Source organism: Sarcophilus harrisii, chromosome 5, assembly GCF_902635505.1.
Source record: "Sarcophilus harrisii chromosome 5, mSarHar1.11, whole genome shotgun sequence".
NCBI lineage: Eukaryota > Metazoa > Chordata > Mammalia > Dasyuromorphia > Dasyuridae > Sarcophilus > Sarcophilus harrisii.
Genome location: NC_045430.1, coordinates 66363556 through 66384275, shown reverse-complemented (window position 1 = coordinate 66384275; position 20720 = coordinate 66363556). Strand labels below are relative to the sequence as shown.

The following is a 20720-nucleotide window of genomic DNA, read 5'->3' as shown; positions in this document are numbered from 1 at the left end:
ATATTTTAATCAATGTTTGACTTTTTTTCCTTCTCTTTTGACAATACAGCTGTAACAAGGTAGGATCACTTTGCATGAACATAGATTTTTCATAAACATAATTTTCTAGACAACTTAGGTAAAATGTTAAATGATTCTAATATGTGCATCACTGCAAAGGTACTATATTCTCTTCTGAAGTTGATCTGGAGCATGGTGGCTTTGACAAATGCATATAAAAGGGTCATTTATGAGGAAATGACTCCAAATTATAACTTTAATATACATATTTTAAAATTATAATCCCATTGGAATTGAGATTATTTGCCACAGAACATGCCTGTGTATAAGAGTGTAATAATGTATTTGTCATCAAACTACTGGGCCAGCCATCCTCACTTACTATTTTCTAGGAAAGGCTCAAGTATTGGGCATAGTTAAGCAACCGGCACTTTCCTTATAGAAAAATTATTTCATGACCTAGATATATGATAAATAAAATTCCTGGCTCAATGATTGAGACTTGTTTTCAAAGTCCTGAGAGACTATAAAATCTCAAAATCTAGAGATGGACAAATTAAATGTAATTGGTTATGAAAAATATTAGGCAGGATTACAAAAAAATATGAAAAACTAATAACAGAATCCTTAAAATGATCCCAAAACAGAGGGATATAACTGTATTTCAAATGGGTGTCTGGTTATACAATCTCAGCTGTTTACAATTTTCTTTTTACAATGTAAACTAGTAAACATATCAATGGAGGAGAGAATTTGATTGAAGGTATGTTGAATAAACAGCAAACAAGACTATATTAATTTCCCAAATCTAGACTGCTTCAGTTTGTTTCAGGTGCAGTTGTAGAAGATATCCAATCATAGATGACCAGAGGAATGCTGATGAGAGAGAACAGGATTCCTAATCCCAAGAGAAGAGAAACCTGAGAGGAAAATAAGTACATATAATTAGGTAAATTAGTGTTTTCCTAAAACAAAGATTTTTGATAAAGTTAGAATACATCCCCTTTTCCCTGTTCCTGCTTTTTCCTTATTAAGATGAAAAACTGGAAGAGGGTGAGAACAATACTGATCAGAGAAAAAAGAAAAGTGAATAAAGTTAAGAAATACAAAGGAATCAATTTTTATTAGAAAATGAAGGGTGCATGGTAAATAGGATTTGTGGATAACACATTTCCACCATTTTTAAATTTAATCTCCACTCATTTTAATATTAAAAATTCATCAATCAATTGCATTTGTTCATGAGCTGGATCCTATGCTAGGCACTGGTGATACAAATATGAAAAAAATTCTTACTCTGAAGGAATTTACATTCTGTAGGGGAGACAACATTTATATAGGTAAATATATACAGAAATAAGGAGAGAAGTCCTTGGTAGTTGAAAATAATTAGGAATGGATTCTATGAACACTCTTGCTTTTTCCTAATTCTTACTGGTCATGTTTTAATAAGTCCTTAGCAGCTAGGGACAGCCAGATAAGTGATAGAGAAGTGGGTCTGCTATCCAAGAAGGTCTGCGTTCAAAACACGACATTTACTAGCTCTGTGATTCTGGACAAGGTGTTTAACCTCTATCTGTAAAATAGGGACACACTAGAAAAGGAAATGGCAGACCATTTCAGTTTTTTTGCCAAGAAAATCCCAAGAACGTAATCCATAAAGTTACAAAGAGTTGGACGTGGCTGAAGGACCCAACAATAACGTAGCTAGGGATTCAGCTATAAGTTTCATACTTTATCAAGTGAAGATGTTTTTTTTTTTTTTTCGAATATATGTGAAAATGGCTCTTATTTATTTACTTTGAAAAGCAATGTGGAGTCATTCTAAGAAGTCTCTTATATGCTTATTTTGGGAAAACTCTCATCTCAGGTAATACAGGCAATCACTATGTTTACACTAGCTGTGAAAGCAACTGAGAAGCCTTCAGGATACCAAAAATGGTGTTCTGGAAGGTATTCAACCAAACAATCACTGCACACCTCCTTTCCTTACTGTTTAGTTTCCAAGTATAAGAGATTCAAGATGCCATTGAATTTAAATCCTATTTGGAAGCAAGTTTCCCAAATATTGAAAAGAATCCAATCTTGTTATATCAAAGCACTTTTGATCTACTTCTTTAAATATTTAAGAATCTTTGGTCTTATTGCTGTAGGTATTTCCTTTACCAATGAAGATCATAATATCTTTCCACCTTAGTACACAGTTTTTGTAAGTTATCATGTTTAGAAAAAAATCAAAGCCTATTTAATGGACAAACTTCTGAGTTTAGCCATGCTGGTCCTTAGACAGCAATCATTAAGTCTTTTGCTTCTCTGTATTTATATTCTTTCCAGATTGGTAGCACCTATATGTCAGAACTTGTGCTCTCCTGGTAGAGCTTTCTAATATCCAGTGTCACCTTCATGCCACAGTGAGACATCAAAGTATGGAGCTGCTAACAGTTATTATACCTATTTAACATGGGAAGAATATTTTAACTAATTTAACTATTTATTTCATGTAACTTTATATTCTTTTGACTGTATGAGGTATTTTCATGGAGATGGATTGTCCTAAAGTGTATTTAGAATTAGGCAATATCCTACAGATATATAAAGAGGTATATCTAACCTAGATAATTTGTCCTAGCCAATGTAAAAATAAAGGACTATTTCTCATCAAATATAAGTGAAATCTAATAAACATTTTCTGAGGGAACAGAGAAGAGTGATGTTCTATTTTAACTTGACTAATCAATGCTGTGCAGCCCATCAATACAACAGTAACTTATATTTACAGTATGATCATGTACTACCCAAACTAATTTTTATAAATATTAATGACATACAAAATGAAAAAATATATAACAGTAGCCATAAAACATACCCCAAACCTTTGATTTTCTTTCTCGGGATCATCCTTTGTGATTTTTAAAAACATAGTTGTAGGAAGAATGAAGATCAACATATTGGAAGTGGTTGTTCCTATAAGATGAACAAAAACCAGTTTTCTATTATGAAATTTAAACTCCCTAAAGCTGTTATTGTTATTGAATAATTAGTATAAAATTGCCATATTGTACCCAGAACTCCAAAAAGGTCTTTCATGGTGGGTACGAAGATTACTAAAGTGTCAACAAAACCCAAGATTATAGCAGCAATCACAATACGTTCAATTAAATTGAAGACTGGTTTCTTAAGTAGCTCAGCCAGAGAATCACGAGCCTGTGGTAAAAGAAAGCAAAGAATTTTGTTAGTAGATAGTATAGAGTATTCAAATATTTCCTTCTAGTGCAGAAACTTTTACATTAATGGAATCTCAGAATTATGGAACGTCAGAGTTGAAAGGGACCTAAGACACCATCAACTGAGCCCATTTCTAAACAGTTCTTTCCTTTGTAACATCTTTTACAAGTGATCATTTGTCCTTTTCTTAAAGACCTTCAGTGATAAAGGCAAAAAAAAAAAATCTCATTTTGGGTTCTACTTGTTAGGAAATTTTAACAGACAATGAACCAAAATTTATCTCTGTTTAGACCTTTACTATACAATAATCATTCAAATTCATAAAGGATAGCTACCATGTTTCTCCTAAATTTTCTTCTTAAGGCAATATATCTTTAGGTCTGCAGTCTCTAGTCTTGCCTACTTGACAGAACAGATTGATTTTTCTGACATCCTCCTAAAATGTGGTATCCAAAATTGAACACCATTCCTTTGAGTTGGTTTGATTAGATTGGAATATAATAAAAGTATCACTTCTTTTTCTACAAATATTGCTCTGTAACGTAACATCATTTTCACTTTTTTTGGCTGCTCTTAATAATTTGAATTGAATTTACAATATCCTAAAGCAACTATATTTCGCTAAAAGGAAATAATCATTATTTTTATTTTTTTTTAAGTTCCACATTTTTCTTTATGGAATTTCACCTCTATGGGATTCTGCCTCTCATTCTAGGCAAAAACTTAACTGCATCTTTTTATCACCACTAAATGCTACCATGCTATCTTTGCCTTCATTCAATGTTGTTTACCAACATTATACCAGATGATAAGTGGAAAGATTCCCTAAAAGACTGCAATAGAGAATTTCTTTTCTAGATTGAAAAAAAGCAATTGTTTCTTTTGTTTATTTTTAATCCAATTTTATTTCATATTAGTTGTGAAAGTTGTTAATTTCATTTAGTTAAAGTTTTGCAAGATAACCTTATAGGCCATTAAAAAATAAATTTAATTTGAATTTAAAAATTTAAAAAATACTCAAAGGTGATTGAAAAAGAATATTTTAGAAGATCTTTCCATTACTTGAAAGGTCATAGCCCAGTTTTTTCTATCTGTGATACAATGATAAACACCCCCATAATAACAATTTTAACAGATTTCATAAAATAGACTTTCTCTATCCATTGTTTTACATTATCCAAACATGATCTACTCATTTCTGCATCATCTATATAGAATCTAATTACCCTCATAATAATAAGCATTTTAATATTATTGAGTCCCTTGTGATTTTTCTGTCATATTTATCTTTTTATGTTTCTTGAGTCTTATATTTCAAATTGAAATTTTTATTTAGCTCTGGGCTTTTTATCAGGAATACTTGAAGCTCTTCTATTTCATTAAATATTAATTTTCCTTCTTGAAGGATTATACCAAGTTTTGCTAGGTTAAGTTATTTTTTGGTTATAAACTCAACTCTTTTGTTTTCTAGAATATCACTTTCCAAGTTTTCTGCTTCTTTAATATGGTAGCTGCTAAGTCTTCTGTGAGTCTAACTATAATTTAACAATATTAGAAAGTTGTCTGGTGGGTTTTTTTCCCTGGCTTATTGAAGTATTTTCTCTTAGACATGGGATTTCTGAAATTTGGCTACAATATGCCTGGATTTCTTTTAGGGTATGATCAACAGATTCTTTGAATTTCTATTTTACCCTCTAGTTTGAGGAAATCAGGGTAGTTTTTCTTGACAATGTTTTGAAATATGGTGTCTAGGATGTTTCTTTGATCAAGGCTTTCAAGTGATCCAATAATTCTTAGGGGATTTTTCTCCCCTTTATCCACTTTCTAGCTCAGATGTTTTTCTAAGAGAAAGTTGACATTTTCTTCTATATTTTCATTCTTTTGGTTTTGATTTATTCTTTCTGGATGTCACACAGATTCATTAAGTTTCCAATTGCCCTGCTTAATTTTCAAGAGATTTTCTTCTGTGAGCTTTTGTATCTCTTTTTTACTTGACCAATTATGTGTTAAGTAGATCTCATATTTATTGAATTTTTGTACTACTTTTTCTTGTTGCACAATTCTGTTTTTTAAAGTGTTATTTTCTTCTGTATTTTTATGTCCCTTTTATCAACCTGTTAAAATGGAATTTTTCCTTTGCTTTAAATTCTTTCCCTATGTCTCCTTCTACCCTTATTTGATTTTGAAAATCAAAATATTTAAGCTCTTCCAGTAATTCTTTTTAGTTTTGTGTCCAATTCATTCTTTTGTGGGGAGAAGAGGGTTTGTTTGTAGCTGTTTTGACTTTTCTTCTGAGTTTGTATTTTGATCTTCCCTTTCAACTTGGTAGCTTTTTATGGTCATGTTCTTGTTGTTTGCACATTTTTTCTAGCTTATTTCTTGATTTTGAACTTTATATTAAAGTTTAACTGTTTTCTGCATGTGGATAGAGACACTGCCCCAAACTCTATAGACTTTTTTACACTGCTATATTCAGAGCTTGTTTGAGAATGTTGAAAGTTTTTGGTTATTCCAATATGGTGTGATCTAGGGAGAGATGTAGTCATTGCTCTTCTGGTCTGCACTTTGGTCCTTACCCAGGAATTGCAATTGATCCTTCTCTTCATAGTCCTAGCTAACCCTGGCATTGACATTTATTCTCCTCCTCAGGGTTCCTGCTCCCTCTTGACTGAACATACTCTTCTCCACTCTTCATCAATGATATAAGCAATGGGAAATAGACAGCGGCATTGCCAAATAGCCTCTGGTCTTGCATCTAGTGTTAGGACAGAGATTCTTTGTAGTATTTTTGTGATAGTTTTCCAGTTCCATACTTTGCTGCTTCTGGTTAGAGTACTCCTCAAAAGCTGTTGTCACTTTCTGTTGCTTCTGTTGTCACTCCCTAATTTCACTAATAGTGTTTATCTACTTTGACTCTGGGTCAGTCTTTTGGTCACTGATTTGTTATTGTTATTGTCTTCGGTAAGAAGAATGTCTCGCTCTGACCTTTTGTTGGTTCTGCCACTCCAGAATTTGATGTGAAGAATTATTTTAAAATTGTTTGGAGGAAAATGTAGGGAGAGCTCAGGTTGCCATCTTGTTCTATCTCTGCAAATCCTCTTATAATATTATTATAACTGTATAAATTGTTCTCCTGGTTTTTCTCACTTCATTCTTTCATCTTCCATCTTCCCAGGTTATTCTGAAACCATAATTTCCTTCAGCATTATGGTATCTTTTTTACTTTCATATATCATAACTTTTTCAGCTGTTCTCTGATAGACAACCCTAAGTATTTTGCCAATTCAAAAATATGTACTTTAAATATTTTTTTGTACATATGTGTCTTTCCCTATTTTTTTTTTTATCTCTTTGGGATATAGATCTAGAAGTGGTCTTGTGGAAAAGATATAGAAAGGATATCCCTAGTTTAATAGCTTTTTAAGCATAGTTCCAACTCTTTCTAGAATAACAGAAGCAGTTTATAGTTCTATCAATAGTACAGTAATATACCTGTTTTCCTTGAGCCACTCAAACATTTATCATTTTCCTTTTTGATCAATTTTAACAATTTGCATGGTGTGATATAAAACCTCAATTATTTTAATTTGTATTTCTCTTATTAGTAGTAATTTTGACCATTTTTCATATCTGAGAACTGTCTATTCATGTCCTTTTAACATGTTATCCTTGAAATGAGATATTAAAGAACTTTGTTGTAAAGATTTTCCCTCATTTTCCTGTTTTTCTTCTAATTTTAGATGCATTGGGGTATTTTAGTGCTCTAACCTTTTTAATTTTATGTAATAAAACTAGTCATTTAACACCCTGTGATCCTCTTCCTCACCAATATCTCTTTCTTGTTCTTCTGCATGTAATGTCATCCTTTGTTTTAAATAATGTATACATTTGGAACTTATCTTGGCATATGATGTAAGTTGTTATAATATACCTACTTTCTGCTAAACTGCCTTCCAATTTTCCCAGAAGCTTTTGCTAAATATTAAGTTTTTGGCCCAACTGGAATCTTTGGGTTTGCAAACATTGTGCTCATTTACTTCTCTATATTGTATACATAACTGATTCCATGGATCTGCCTCTTTATTTCTTTACTAGTTATTAGATAATTGTTGTGATTGCTATATTGAAGTATAATTTAAGTTCTGTCACTTTTAGTTTTCCTGCCTTCCCACTTTTTTCATTATTTCTCTTGAGATTTTTGACTTTTTATTGTTCTGGATAAATTGTTTTGTTTTTGTTTTTGTTTTTTATTTTTATTTTTTTTGCTCTTTCAAGTAATCCTTTGGTGAATAGATTGATATGGCATTGAATAAGTAAGCTAATTTTCATAGTAATGGAATTTTTATTGTATTGGCTCATTCTGTGCACAAATAATATTTCTTTAGTTATTTAAATGTATTTATTTATATAAAGATTATTTTAGAGTTGTATTCCTATAATTCCTATCTATGTCATGATAGGTAGATTCCCAAGTATTATATGTATTCTGAAATTATTTTTCAAGGAAACTTGTCTATTTCTACCTGATAGACTTTGTTGGTTATATACAGAGATTCTATTTTTTTTTTTCTGAGAAAATTGGGGTTAAGACTTGCCCAGGGTCACATAGCTAGGAAGTGTTAAGTGTCTGAGGTCAAATTTGAACTCGGGTCCTACTGATTTTAGGGCTAGTGCTCTATCCACTGCACAACCTAGCTGCCCTATATACAGAGATTCTGATGATTTGTTTGGGTTTACTTTACAAGTCATAAGTCTTGAAGTTGTTAATGGTTTTGATTAGTTTTAAAAATTGACTCTTTTTGGTTCTCTGAGTAAATCATCATATAATTTTAAAAAGTGACAATTTGTTTTTTTTCCTTGTCTATACTTATTCTTTCCATTTATTTTTTCTTACCTTATTGCTAATAGCTATCATTTCTAGCACTACTGAATATTAATAGTTATCTTTTTGCTAGACCTTTGATTTTACTGGAAAGGTCTTTCACTTTAACTTCAATACAGATAAGGCTGACTTTTGATTTTAGAGAGATACCCCTTATCATTTAAAGGAAAGTTCAATTTACATGTATGCTTTCTTGTACTTTAAAAGGAATGGGCACTTTATCTTTTCAAAAGCTTATAGGATTTTTTTTTATTAACATGGCTAATTATGTTTATAGTTTTCCTCATACTGAATCAAGCTTGCCTTCTGGTATAAATCTGACCCAGTCATAGTACATAGTCTTTGTGATATGTTGCTATAATCACCTTGATATTTTATTTAAATTTAACGTGATATTGTATGTTTTGGTTTTTAATATAATTATGTTGATTGTTTTCCTTATTGTTAAACAATCTCTTGTATAAATTCCACTTGATCATAATGAATTATTTCTTGGACAAGTTGCTATAGTTTGATAGAATTTTGTTTAAAATTTTTGAACTAATATTCATTTATATTATTGGCTTATAGTTTTATTTCTGCATTTTATTCCTCCCTCTTTAAAGTAATAAAACTATATTTGTTTCATAAAATGATCCTGGTGGGAAGCTCCTAAGGATTTTTCCTCCTAAAGCATGCTTTACGTTCATCCCAGAAACTTTGGCATGTTGTTTCTTCATTATCATTTTCCTTTACATAGTTATTATTTCTAACTTAATTAATTTAAAATAACCACATGATCATCTCTGAATAGATTTAACAAAGTATAATATTATTTTATGCTTAAAATCTTGCAAAGTAGAGGGACTTTTTTTAAGACCACAAAAACCATCTCTCTCAAATCAAAAGTAAGCATCATATGAATTGCATATACACTAGAACCTGTTCCAGTAAATATGGGAATGAATTAAGGATGCTTACTTTCTTCAGTATTATTTGATACAGTTTTTGAAATGCTAGCAATAGCAAAAAGACAAAAAACATAATTAAAAGAAAAAGATAAGCAGAGAAGAGATAAAAATATCCTTACTTTCTAATAATACGAAGATATACTTGGAAAATCCCCTAGAGAATCAGCAAAGGTGCTAATTGAGACAATAGCTTTAACAAAGTTGCAGGCTATAAAATAAATCTTCAAAAATCAATATAATTTTACATAATAATAGAAAAATACAATAAGCAATAATAGAAATGGAAATCTCATTCCAAATAACTATGAAATGCATAAAATATCTGGAAATCAATTTCCAGAAATACTCAAAAGATCTGTCTATTTTCAATTACAAAATGCTTCTTAAAGAAATAACAACTTAGATATCAGGAGGAATATTCAATGCTCATGACCAGGCTGTGGAAATATTATAAAAATGATAACATGACCAAAATCAATTTATGCTTTTATTATTATATCAATAAAATTTCTAGTGGAATACTTTACAGAACTTGATGTTAAATTAATTTAGGAAAAAAAATCTATAATATAAAGGAAAATTATAGAAAAAGTTAGGACAAAAGGAAAACCTCAAACTATATTATAAAACAGTAGTCATCAAAATCATCCGATATTGGTTACCAAATAGATAGATAAATTAAATAGATTAGAAAAAGGGCATTCAGAAATAGCAGAACTCAATAATTCAGAGATTGATAAAGTAGAAAACATAAATTATCTGCAAAACTTCCCATTTTATAAACACTACCAGGAAAACTGGAAAGCGGTCAACAGAAATGAGGTTTAAATACTTTATATAACACTACACAATATGTTCTAAATGGAGATATCACCATAATATTAAAAATCATAGTATAGAAAAATTGAAAGAGAAACAGACCATTTACCTCTCAAGGATATGAGTAGGAAATGTATTGGGTAATTACAAAAAATGAAATAAGATACTTTGATGACTAGAAACTGAAAAACATAACATATACATAAAAACAGACATAATGAAAATTGAAAAAATCTAATTTGTATCACTACTGACATTTTGTGTAACTGCTTAAGTCATGCTGTATTTGTCTCTGAGTTAAATATGGAACTTCAGTTTTCCTGTAAATCACTCGTCATATCTGAGTTAAGTTTAGACTTTCACTATTCCTGCTAATCACTATTCTATTCTTGTGTCAAGGAAATCTATTATCTTTGAAAGGTAGATGCCAAGGAGTCTGATCTGTTATTGTTGTGGTACCCATTAGCCATGTAGGTGGACTCCATCAATGAACTTTCATAACAACAAGATGGAAGGATTATTGCTAGCTCTACATTCCAAATTTCCAGTCAATCATATTGTCTTCTATGTCTTTTATGCTTCTATATTTTGTAACTAATCATATTGGCTATAAATCCCATCTATAATGCTGCCCTCTAGTGGGCATACTGCTCCTTATATCCATAAAATAATCTAGCAATTCTCATTCATGATCTTTTGGCTTGTTGAGGAGCTAAAGACAATTTTTAGTGGTAACTGTTAGCATTTATCAATAAATTGAAAGTGTTCAAAACTTTGTTGCCTCAGTTTGCCTTAATTTCAATTGCAATAATACATACATGCATACATACATATATTTGTTGTTCAGTTGTTCAGTCATGCCCAATTCTTCATGACCCTCTGGAGTTGTTTATGGAATTTTCTTAGCAAAGATACTGAAGTGTTTTGCCATTTCATTTTACATTTTACAGGTGAGAAACTGAGGCAAATAGGAGTTAGGTGATTTGCCCTGGGTCACATAACTACTAAGTATCTAAGGCTATATTTGAACACAGGTCTTCCTGATTCCAAGTCCAGTGCTTTATCTACTGCCCCACCTACTTATCTATATGTATATGTAAATCTATCTATCTATCTATCTATATTTATGATTATCCCTCAATAGTTAAATGATCAAAGGATATGAACAAACAGCTCTCAAAAGAACTGCAATGCATTCACAACCACATGAAAAAACCTTCTAAATAACCCAGTAAGAAAAATGAACTCAAAACAGCCCTGAAGTTTTACCTCATAATCTGAAAATTAGAAAAATAATAAAAATGGCAACAGCCAATATTGTAGAAGCTATGGAAAGACAGGCACACTAATACAGTTGTAAAATGGTACAATCCTTTTGGAAAGCAATTTGGAATTGTATTAATAAAGTGGCTAAAATTCAAACATTTGAACCAGAGACTTCATTTCAAGACTTATATTTCCATTGATAAGAAAGCTCCCACATGTACCAAAGTATTTATAGCTATGCTTTTGGTGAAACAGTTTGGTATAGAATGTATAGAGTGTTCAGGAAGATTGGTACTTCTGGCATGATGACTTCTTTTCTTTTCTTATCTATCTTTGGTATCCATCTGATTCACCCAACTCTCGCCTGTGATTCCAAGGTACAGCAGTCATATTCCAGTAAACCATTTCAACAGGCAGGCTAAACCGGGATGCTCATGATCTGGTCAATGGCTAAACCCATTATGGTACATGAGCGTAATGGAAATATTACTATGCTTTAAGAAAGTATGTGAATGAATGCAAAAATATATGAAGTAATTCAGAATGAAGTAAGCAAAGCCAAGAAAACAATATACACATTAACTCTAACAATGTAAATGGAAGAGCTACATAACCAAAATTTAAAAATAAATGTAACAAAATTATCACATGCAAGAAGACACTTCCAATCCAACCTCTCATGGAAGTAGAATGTCTACAGGTATTACACATTGTACATATTTTTGTACTTTTTTTCAATGTATGGATAAGTTGTGATGGATTTTTTGTCTCTGGGGGAAGTATAGGAAGGAATATATTCAATACTATGTTGATGTAAGAAACAGAAAATATCAACAAAAATGTAATTTTTAAAATAAATAACAGAATTATAGTTGGATTCTAATTTCAAATCCATTTTGCTCTCCTCTTCCATTTTGTGGGTGAGTATATCCCATTCACATTCATAGTAATGATTGTTCATTAAGTGTTTCTTCTATCTCCTTCTTTTATAGGATCCACCCTCCTTAATTAAGAGTTTGGATTGCTTGCAATTAATCCTTTCCTTAATGTTCTGTCTCCTTTTATTCTATCCGCTTCTTTCCCCCCTTCCCTTGTGTTTTCATTAAGGGAAATGTATTTCTTTAGCCAACTTTGTATTTTTTTCTTTTGACCAATTTAGATAAAAGTTCAAGTACCTCCTCTGCCCACCATTCCTTCCTGTCTTTTTTATATAGAGTTCTTTTAGAATGTATAGAGTGTTCAGGAGGATTGGTACATCTGGCATGATGACTTCTTTTCTTTTCTTATCTATCTTTGGTCTCCATCTGATTCACCCAACTCTCACCTGTGGTTCCAAGGTACAGCAGTCATATTCCAGTAAACCATTTCAACAGGCAGGCTAAACCAGGAGGACTGTCAGTGAGATGGAGGATGTGTACCCCAAGCATGTGAAGACTTTACCCAGGGGAATGAGTTAATGAGAATAATTTGTTCCATCAATCATGAAGCAGGTGCTATGGAGCATTTAGAGCTTGGTCAGGCATCAAAGACTCCAAGTCTTTCATTCACTGAATCCCAGGCCATTGCTAATTGTTTTGACTTTGTCCTGCCACTGGAATTTGATGATTCTGTAAGATAATGAGGCTCACAATTCTGCCTCACTGAAACCCAATTCCTGCATACGTCAAGCCATTGTTGGCACTTTTTTAAAAATGAAGGAGAAACAACAACAATCTAGACCTCAACTATGTCCTTCACCCTATTTGTGTGGAATAATTTTCCCATTTTTCCTCTCCTTCTTCTTAATCCACATATATCTTTTCCTCTTTTTGTATTCTTTGCCTTCAAGAATATATTATCCTGGGGCAGCTAGTTGATAAAGTACCAATCCTGAAGATAGGAGTACCTGAGTTCAAATCTGGCCTCAAACACTAAACACTTCCTGGTTATGTGACCCTGGGCAAGTCACAACCCCAATTGCTTCAGAAAAAAAAGGAAAGAAAGAAAAGAAAAAAAATATTATTCCAAGTTATCCACTTCTTATATTGGTGCCTGCTAAATCAGATGTGATATCAAATATAGTTCTCAATTCTTTAATTTTTTTTCTTTTTAGCTGCTTTCAGTAATTTTCTTTTAGACTTAGAAGGTACATATTACAACTGATCTTCCTGAGAGTTTACATTTTGATATGTCTTTCAATTGGTGATCACTGGGATTCTTTCTATTTTTACTTTGCTTTTTGATTCTAATAGTTATTGGCATTTTTCATAATTTCTTGAAATATGATGCCCCGAGTTTCTGGTATAATAATGATTAATTATTTCTATTCTACGTCAATGGATATTTTTTAACAGATCAGTTGTCTTTGATATAAAATATTTCATGTGTTTCTTTTTCAGAGTCTTTTGATGTTGCTTTAATATTTCTTATTGTCTTATAAAATCAACAACTTCTATTTAATCAATCTAATTTTTAGGGAATTTGTTCCTTGAATAAAATTTTTGCCAAGCTATTAATTCTCTTTCCAATTCTCTTTTCCATAAAACTTCCACTTCCTTTTCAATTTTTTCCTCTAGCACTTTCACTTGATTTTAAAAACCATTTCAATACCTTAAAAAAAAAAAACCTTATTTCATTTCTTCTGAGAATTTGATTAAACTTACAGCAAAGTTATGGTTTTTTTATTTGAGGTATTATTTGATGCTATTTTAAGGCCATTCTCTTTTTTTAAGTTTGTGTTTTAAATGTCCCTATTGTCATAATTATTCTTTAAAGCAAAATTATCCTTACCACCACCACCAAGTCTGGTAATTGTTCCAGTCATTCTGCATTTTATTTAGATTTTATGTTGGAACCAAGTCCTACATACTTCTTTAGGGAATGTCTGGGCTAAGTTTTTGTTTTCTTGGGCCTTTACATGCTTTCTTAAGAGTATTAAGTATTATATTATTCTAAGATATCAGAGACTGTTCAAATTGGGGCCTACAAGTTTTCAGCATTCCTAAAGTAGTTCAATACAGGGCATATAATCCTGCTGGTTGGAGCTCTTTAAGTTTCAGACACAGGTTTGAATCTGAGGAGCACAATTGTGGGTGTTTCTTATTGGATTTCCATTAGATTATTGCTGGGAAAGTCACTAGCAACTAGCTAGAAAGTTCTACTGGTTCAGAGTGGCAGAATTGAAGGGTTTTGTTTGTGATTCCTTTCCTGGGTATTCCTTCTCAGGCTTCAAACTTCACTGGAAGCTGGAGCTGAGACCTTGCTCCATTACTGGGATTAGAGTTATATAGTTGCTGCTTGTTTTTGAACTTCCTTTTTTTGTCAATATTCAACCCCAAACCTACAACCAATCTTGTTCCTGGAATTCCATTCTTATAAGTATATCCCTTCTTTAATCTGCTCTGCATAAATAACTAAAATGGAGTGATCAACCATGTTGCCAATTGTTATTTCACAAAAAGCTGGGTCCCTTTAGATGGATTTGGAACCTCTTCTTACTCTGGAATTCTGCATGATATGCTCCTGGGTAGTCCTAGTTAACTTCTGGTTGTAGCCCTTTCTGTCGTCTTATACCAACTTGGCCTAAAAAAGTTACAATGACTTTTTTCTTTGATTTTCTTGTCAGAACTTAATCTTGAGTGCTTTCTAAATCTTTTTGAAGTTGTATTGATGTTTTTCTAGGTAATCCAATATCTTGACTTTTTCCCTATTAATTTTTTGTGTTTCTGTGGGTGTATTAGTAATTTGAAATTGGATTAAATATTAAGATTAAAGGCATCTTTGTTTATAAATGTAGGGTTTTGGGGGGTTAGATAGATATTTTTCCTGAATATCAAATTTAAAATTAATTTCTTAATTATTCTTTCCATGTTTTATTATTATTTGTGACCTTGGCTCCAATTACTTTAATCTGTTAAACAGTTACTATTTAATAGAGATAGACAGAATATTAGAACTATCATATGTCATAGAGTAAATTTATTACTTATCATTTTTTCCCCAAAATAGACTTGGGAACCCATCTCTGTTACAGTTTTAGTAACCTAGCAACCTTACCCAATATGGCTTCCTCATTGGCAATTTCCAAAATATAGATGGAAAGGTATTATCTTTACTTTTATCAGATTGCATATGACTTTAACTTACTGTGAGAAATAATACTGGAATTGTGAGGGTAACTGCCATCATCACTGACAATCGTACTATTAGGATAAGAAGACCTTTATCTGTGTATGTATGAAGTAAACTTGAATGTACCTCACCTAAAATGGAGAAAATAAGACAGATGTTTTTAATTTATTTTTATTTTTTATTAAAGCTTTTTATTTTCAAAACATATGCAAAGATAATTTGTCAACATTGACCCTTGTATAGCCTTGTGTTTCAGATCTTCCCCTCCTTTCCCCCAACCCTCCCCTAGATGACAAGCAATCCAATATATGTTATACATGTTAAAATATATGTTAAATACAATATGTGTAAAAGTATTTATAGATTCTCTTGTTGCACAAGAAAAATCAGATCAAAAAGGAAAGAAAATGAGTAAGAAAACAAAATGTAAGCGAACATCAACAAAAAGAGTGAGAATGTTATGTTGTGATCCACATTCAATTCCCACAGTCCTCTCTCTAGGTGCTGATGACTCTCTTCATCATAAGATCATTGGAACTGGCATGAATCATCTCATTGTTGGAAAGAGTCATGTTCATCAGAATTGATCGTCATATAATATTGATGGTAGTGTATACAATTATCTCCTGGTTCTGCTCATTTAATTTAGCTTCAGTCTCTCCAGGCCTTTCTAAAACCATCTTCCTGCCCATTTCTTATAGAACAATAATATTCCATAACATTTATATACCATAACTTATTCAGCCATTCTCCAGCTGATGGGCATCCACTCAGTTTCCAGTTTCTTGTCACTATGAAAAGGGCTGCCAAACATTTTTGCACATGTGGGTCCCTTTCCCTCCTTTAAGATCTCTTTGGAATATAATTCCAGTAGAAACACTGCTGGATCAAGGGGTATGCACAGTTTGATAACTTTTTGAGCATAGTTCCAAATTGCTCTCCAGAATGGCTAGATCTGTAAACAGGTCCCAGTTTTCCCACATCCCCTCCAACATTCATCATTATCTTTTCCTGTCATCTTAGCAAATCTCAGAGGTGTATAGTGGTATCTCAGAGTAGGCAAATGTTTTTTAAAAGAGACAATCATTCACATCACTTTGCAACTTTTTCCTTAACAATCAGTGATTTAGAAGCTCATGACAAGGTAGGGAATTGAACAATTGAAATTTAGAAGACAATTTTTAAACCTATAAAAATTAGTTCTCAATGAAAGAAATTCCACCATTTAACTAAATAAGATTTTAAAAGCTATTTGAAAATTTTCTTCCTTTTAAAGTAAATGTAATTTACATTTAATTAATTTCACTAAAAGAAATCACAGAAGTGAGAATACATAAAGTAGGATTATAAACAAAAGTTCTGTTGAAAAACAGTAAACTGGTCCACTTGTCCATGGAGTTTTCTTGGCAAAGATATTGGAGTGATTTGCCACTTTTTTTCTCTACTGTGTCTCTATTTTGCAGATAAGGATATGAGACAAGGAGGGTTAAGTGATTTGCTCAAAGTCACACTGCTAGTAAGTGTCTGAGGTCAGAGTTGAGCTCAGGATGATGAGTCTTTCTGACTCCATGCCTAGAACTCTAGTCGTTGTGCCATTTAACTTTCCAATGATTATCTCAGTTTAGATCAAAAGATTCTAAGATGAAGATGCAACTCCTTCTTATAACCATAGAACAAAGAGCAGCATAGGTAAAAGAAAAATACAATTAGTTACAGTTTGATACTACCTTAGGGGTGAGGACGATTGATCACATTAAGGAAAGCAGGCAAAATTACATGTGGAAACAAGAAACAAGACTACCCCTCTCTTAGAGGAATGTTTTATTGATTTTTGGAACCCAGCTGATTCCTGAGGCTTTTGATAATATACTAGGGAGAATAGATTCAGTGGCTCATGGAAATGAGATAATACTATTTTTAATTGGGCAAAAATGGGCTAGCATGAAACTAGATGAGTTTCTGAGTGAACCAAGATAATATGCCAATATCATAAGAGTTTCTCAGAAGATGAGATTATGTGGGATAACATGTTTCCTTGGCACAAAGTATTTTGCAAATAGTGCTGAGGGTACAGTTCTCCTAGAACTAAAGTGTTTTATGAGAGTATTGAACCTGTAAACCTAGCTCAGAGTTTTTCTTTACTTAAAGGTAATTGTGGGAATATTTAAATCTTTGCATCACAACAAGAGAGGAAAACAACTTTTGAACTCATGAGATTTTTCATTCAGAAACAGAGTAAAGGATTAGATTGTTATATAAAACACAGAATAAAGTTACAGAATAAGATCAATTACAGAATTATAAAATACAAAATCAATGTTTTCTTTTCTCACTTTTGTTGTTTTCTGGGCTCTGGCTATTCAACAGTCTCTAGAGAGTTTGAGATTACAGATTAATATTTCTTATCTTACTTGTAATCTACAACTATTATTAAGGTAACAGTCAATCATCAGAAAAATATCTGTCCTCTTTTCCTTATCTCTATCCTAATAAACATATATTTGTTTATTAATTTTTTCTATAATGAAATATTCATCTAAATAATACTTTTGCTAATTAAAGTCCCTAATGGAATTAGATAATTTATTTATTATGTTTACTAAGAATAATTTTTTTGTCTTTTGATTATGTCTGCTAGTCACATAAGTAAAATTTTATGTTTGCAACCTCAAGTTTTTATGCTTCAAAGCTCCTCATTGAAAAATTCCTTTATTGGGACAGAAACAAGATGGTAGAGAAGAGGCAATGACTTGACTGAGTTTTTCCCCAAACTCCTGCAAATACCTTGAAATATTGCCATAAAATAATTCTTGAAGCAGCAAAACTCACAAAAAGATGAGGTGAAATAATTTTTCAGCCAAAGACAAATTGGAAGGTCATCATGAAAAATCTGTTGTACCTGGCTGAAAGTGGACTACTCTTTATCTCTAGCTGCAAAACACCAACCTACTCCCAGTAAGCCAGGAACAAGGCTTGGGGAGCCACTGAATCAGCAGTAAAAATAGTTGCTTTCAGAATTTTCATCCCACAGACTGCAAGGGGGTTATACAATTGGTCAGAAGGAGGTTACACGAGTCTCTTTGCTAACACTAAAGCAGAACACCATTACTTTGCCTATACTCTGATCAGAGTTGCATTACTAGTTGACAGTCCCAGGTGACAGAAAAAGTAGACCACCAGAGCTTGTGGCTGCAGTGAAGCAGGGACCCTCCTCACAGTTCTAGGGTAGAAAACAATTTGTGGTCACTCACAGACCAGAGTATGGGCCAGGAGAGTAATAAACACACTTTTCCTTAGATCGTACCACTTTGGAAGAACTGAAAATTTACAGGTCCCTAGAAATATTTCTGAAAACCGTAGCAAAAAAACCTTAAAGCTTGGGACAGTACACCCTTCATCCTGGAAGCAGAGCACTACTTTTTTTTTTTAATAACTTTTTATTGACAGAACATATTCATGGGTAATTTTTTACAACATTATCTCTTGTACTTCTGTTCTGACTTTTCCCTTCCCTCCCTCTCTCCCCTCCCCTGGATGGCAGGCAGTCTTATACATTTTAAATATGTTATAGTATATCCTAGATACAATATATATGTGAAGATCCGTACAGTTCTCTTGTTGCACAAGAAGAATTGGATTCAAAAGGTAAAAAATAATCTGGAAAGAAAAACAAAAATGCAAACAGTTTACACTCATTTCCCAGTGTTCCTTCTCTGGATGTAGCTGATTCCGTCCATCATTGATCAATTAGAACTGAATTAGATCTTCTCTTTGTTGAAGATATCCAATTCCATCAGAATACATCCTCATACAGTATTTTTGTTGAAGTGTATAATGATAAGAGCCCTACTTTTAACAAATGATTAAAAGTCAAGTACTAGGCTGGAGAAATGAGCAAATAGAAAAAGAGTCTGACCATAGAAAGTTACTATGGTGACAAGGAAGATCAAAATAAACACTCAGAAGAAGATAACAAAGCAAAGCTTCTATACCCCAAAGCATCCCAGAAAAATATAAATTGGTCTTAGGCCATGGAAGAAGTTAAAAAGGATTTTGAAAATCAAGTTAGAGAGGAAGAAGAAAAATTGGTAGGAGAAATGAGAGTGATAGAAGAAAATCACAAAAAAAAGTAGTCAACACCTTGGTAAAGGAGATACTACAACAACAATACTCAAGAAAATAATATCTTAAAAATCAGAGTAGACTAAGTGCTAAACTAATTACAAAAAGCCAACAAGGAGAAGGATGTCTTTAAAAGCAGAATTGGCCAAATGTTAAGATAAGCACAAAAATTCACTGTAGGGAAAAAAACTCCTTAATGAATAGAATTGCCTAAATGGAAGGTAAAGCCTTTATGAAAAATAAGAAACAATTCTTAAAAACTCAAAAAGAATGAAAAAAATGTAGGAAAAACAACTGGCCAGGAAAATAAATCTAGGAAAAATAATTTTAAATTGGACTATTTGAAAGCCATGATCAAAGAAAGAACCAAAACATCATCTTTCAAAAATAATCAAGGAAAACTGTCTAGATGTTTCAGAACTTGGAGTTAAAATAGAAGTTAAAAGAATCTACTTATCACTTCTTAAAAAGATCACAAAGTGAAAACTCTCAGAAACTTTCTAGCCAAATTCCAGAGCTTTCAGATCAAGAAAAAAGGAAGAAACAATTCAGTTATCATGGAACCATAGTCATGGTAATACAATATTTAGTAGCTTCTATATTAAAGGAGCAGAGGACTTGGAATATGTTATTCCAAAGAGCAATGGAGCTGTTATTATAAACAAGAATCACCTACCCAGGAAAACTGAATGTAATTCTCCAGGAGAAAAATGGATATTCAATGAGATTGAGGACTTTAAAACATTCTTGAACAGATCAGAGCTGAACAGAAACTTTACCTTTCAAATACAAGACTGAAAAAGCATAAAAAAGGAAACAGGAAAGGGAAACCATAAGGGATTTAATTGGGTTAAATGATTTATATTCCTACATGGGAAGATGACACTTTTAACATAAAATAAATTTCTCATTTTTAGGGCAATGAGAAGGAGGGCATAGAGATTACAGGTAGGGATTTAATATGAAGGGATGATATATAAACAATTAAAATTAAAAGAGAGGAATGTACCAGGAGAAAGGGAAAGGGAGATGTAGAATGCAGTAAACTATCTCACATAAAAGAGGCAAAAAAGTTTTATACAAGAGGGAGAAATGGGAGAGGTAAAGAAGAATGAGTGCCTACTCTCACTGGAAATAGTTTAAAGATAGAATAACATTAATTGAATATAGAAATCTCTTTAACCCTACAGAAAAGTAGAATTGGAAGGAGACAAGAGAAAGGCAAGGTAATGATAGAAGGAAAGGCATATGGAGGGAAAGGGCTAGTCAGAAGTTCCTTTTGATAAGGGACAGACTAAAAGGAGAAACACAATAGAATAAATGGAGGGGATAGGATGGAGGGAAAT

General features: G+C 32.2%; 1 protein-coding gene across 1 annotated transcript in view; it reads right to left on the bottom strand.

Annotated features, from left to right (window-relative positions):
* Positions 1–344: 344 nt before the first annotated feature.
* LOC100933336 (sodium-coupled neutral amino acid transporter 1) overlaps positions 345–20720 on the bottom strand; it is a 73736-nt gene continuing 53360 nt past the window's right edge. The window contains exons 12-15 of the mRNA XM_003771371.4: positions 15268–15383; positions 3063–3204; positions 2867–2964; positions 345–920 (exon numbers count right to left, since the gene is read on the bottom strand). Coding sequence (XP_003771419.1) covers positions 819–920; positions 2867–2964; positions 3063–3204; positions 15268–15383 — 458 coding nt within the window. The 3' untranslated portion in view covers positions 345–818. The remainder of the gene's footprint in view (positions 921–2866; positions 2965–3062; positions 3205–15267; positions 15384–20720) is intronic.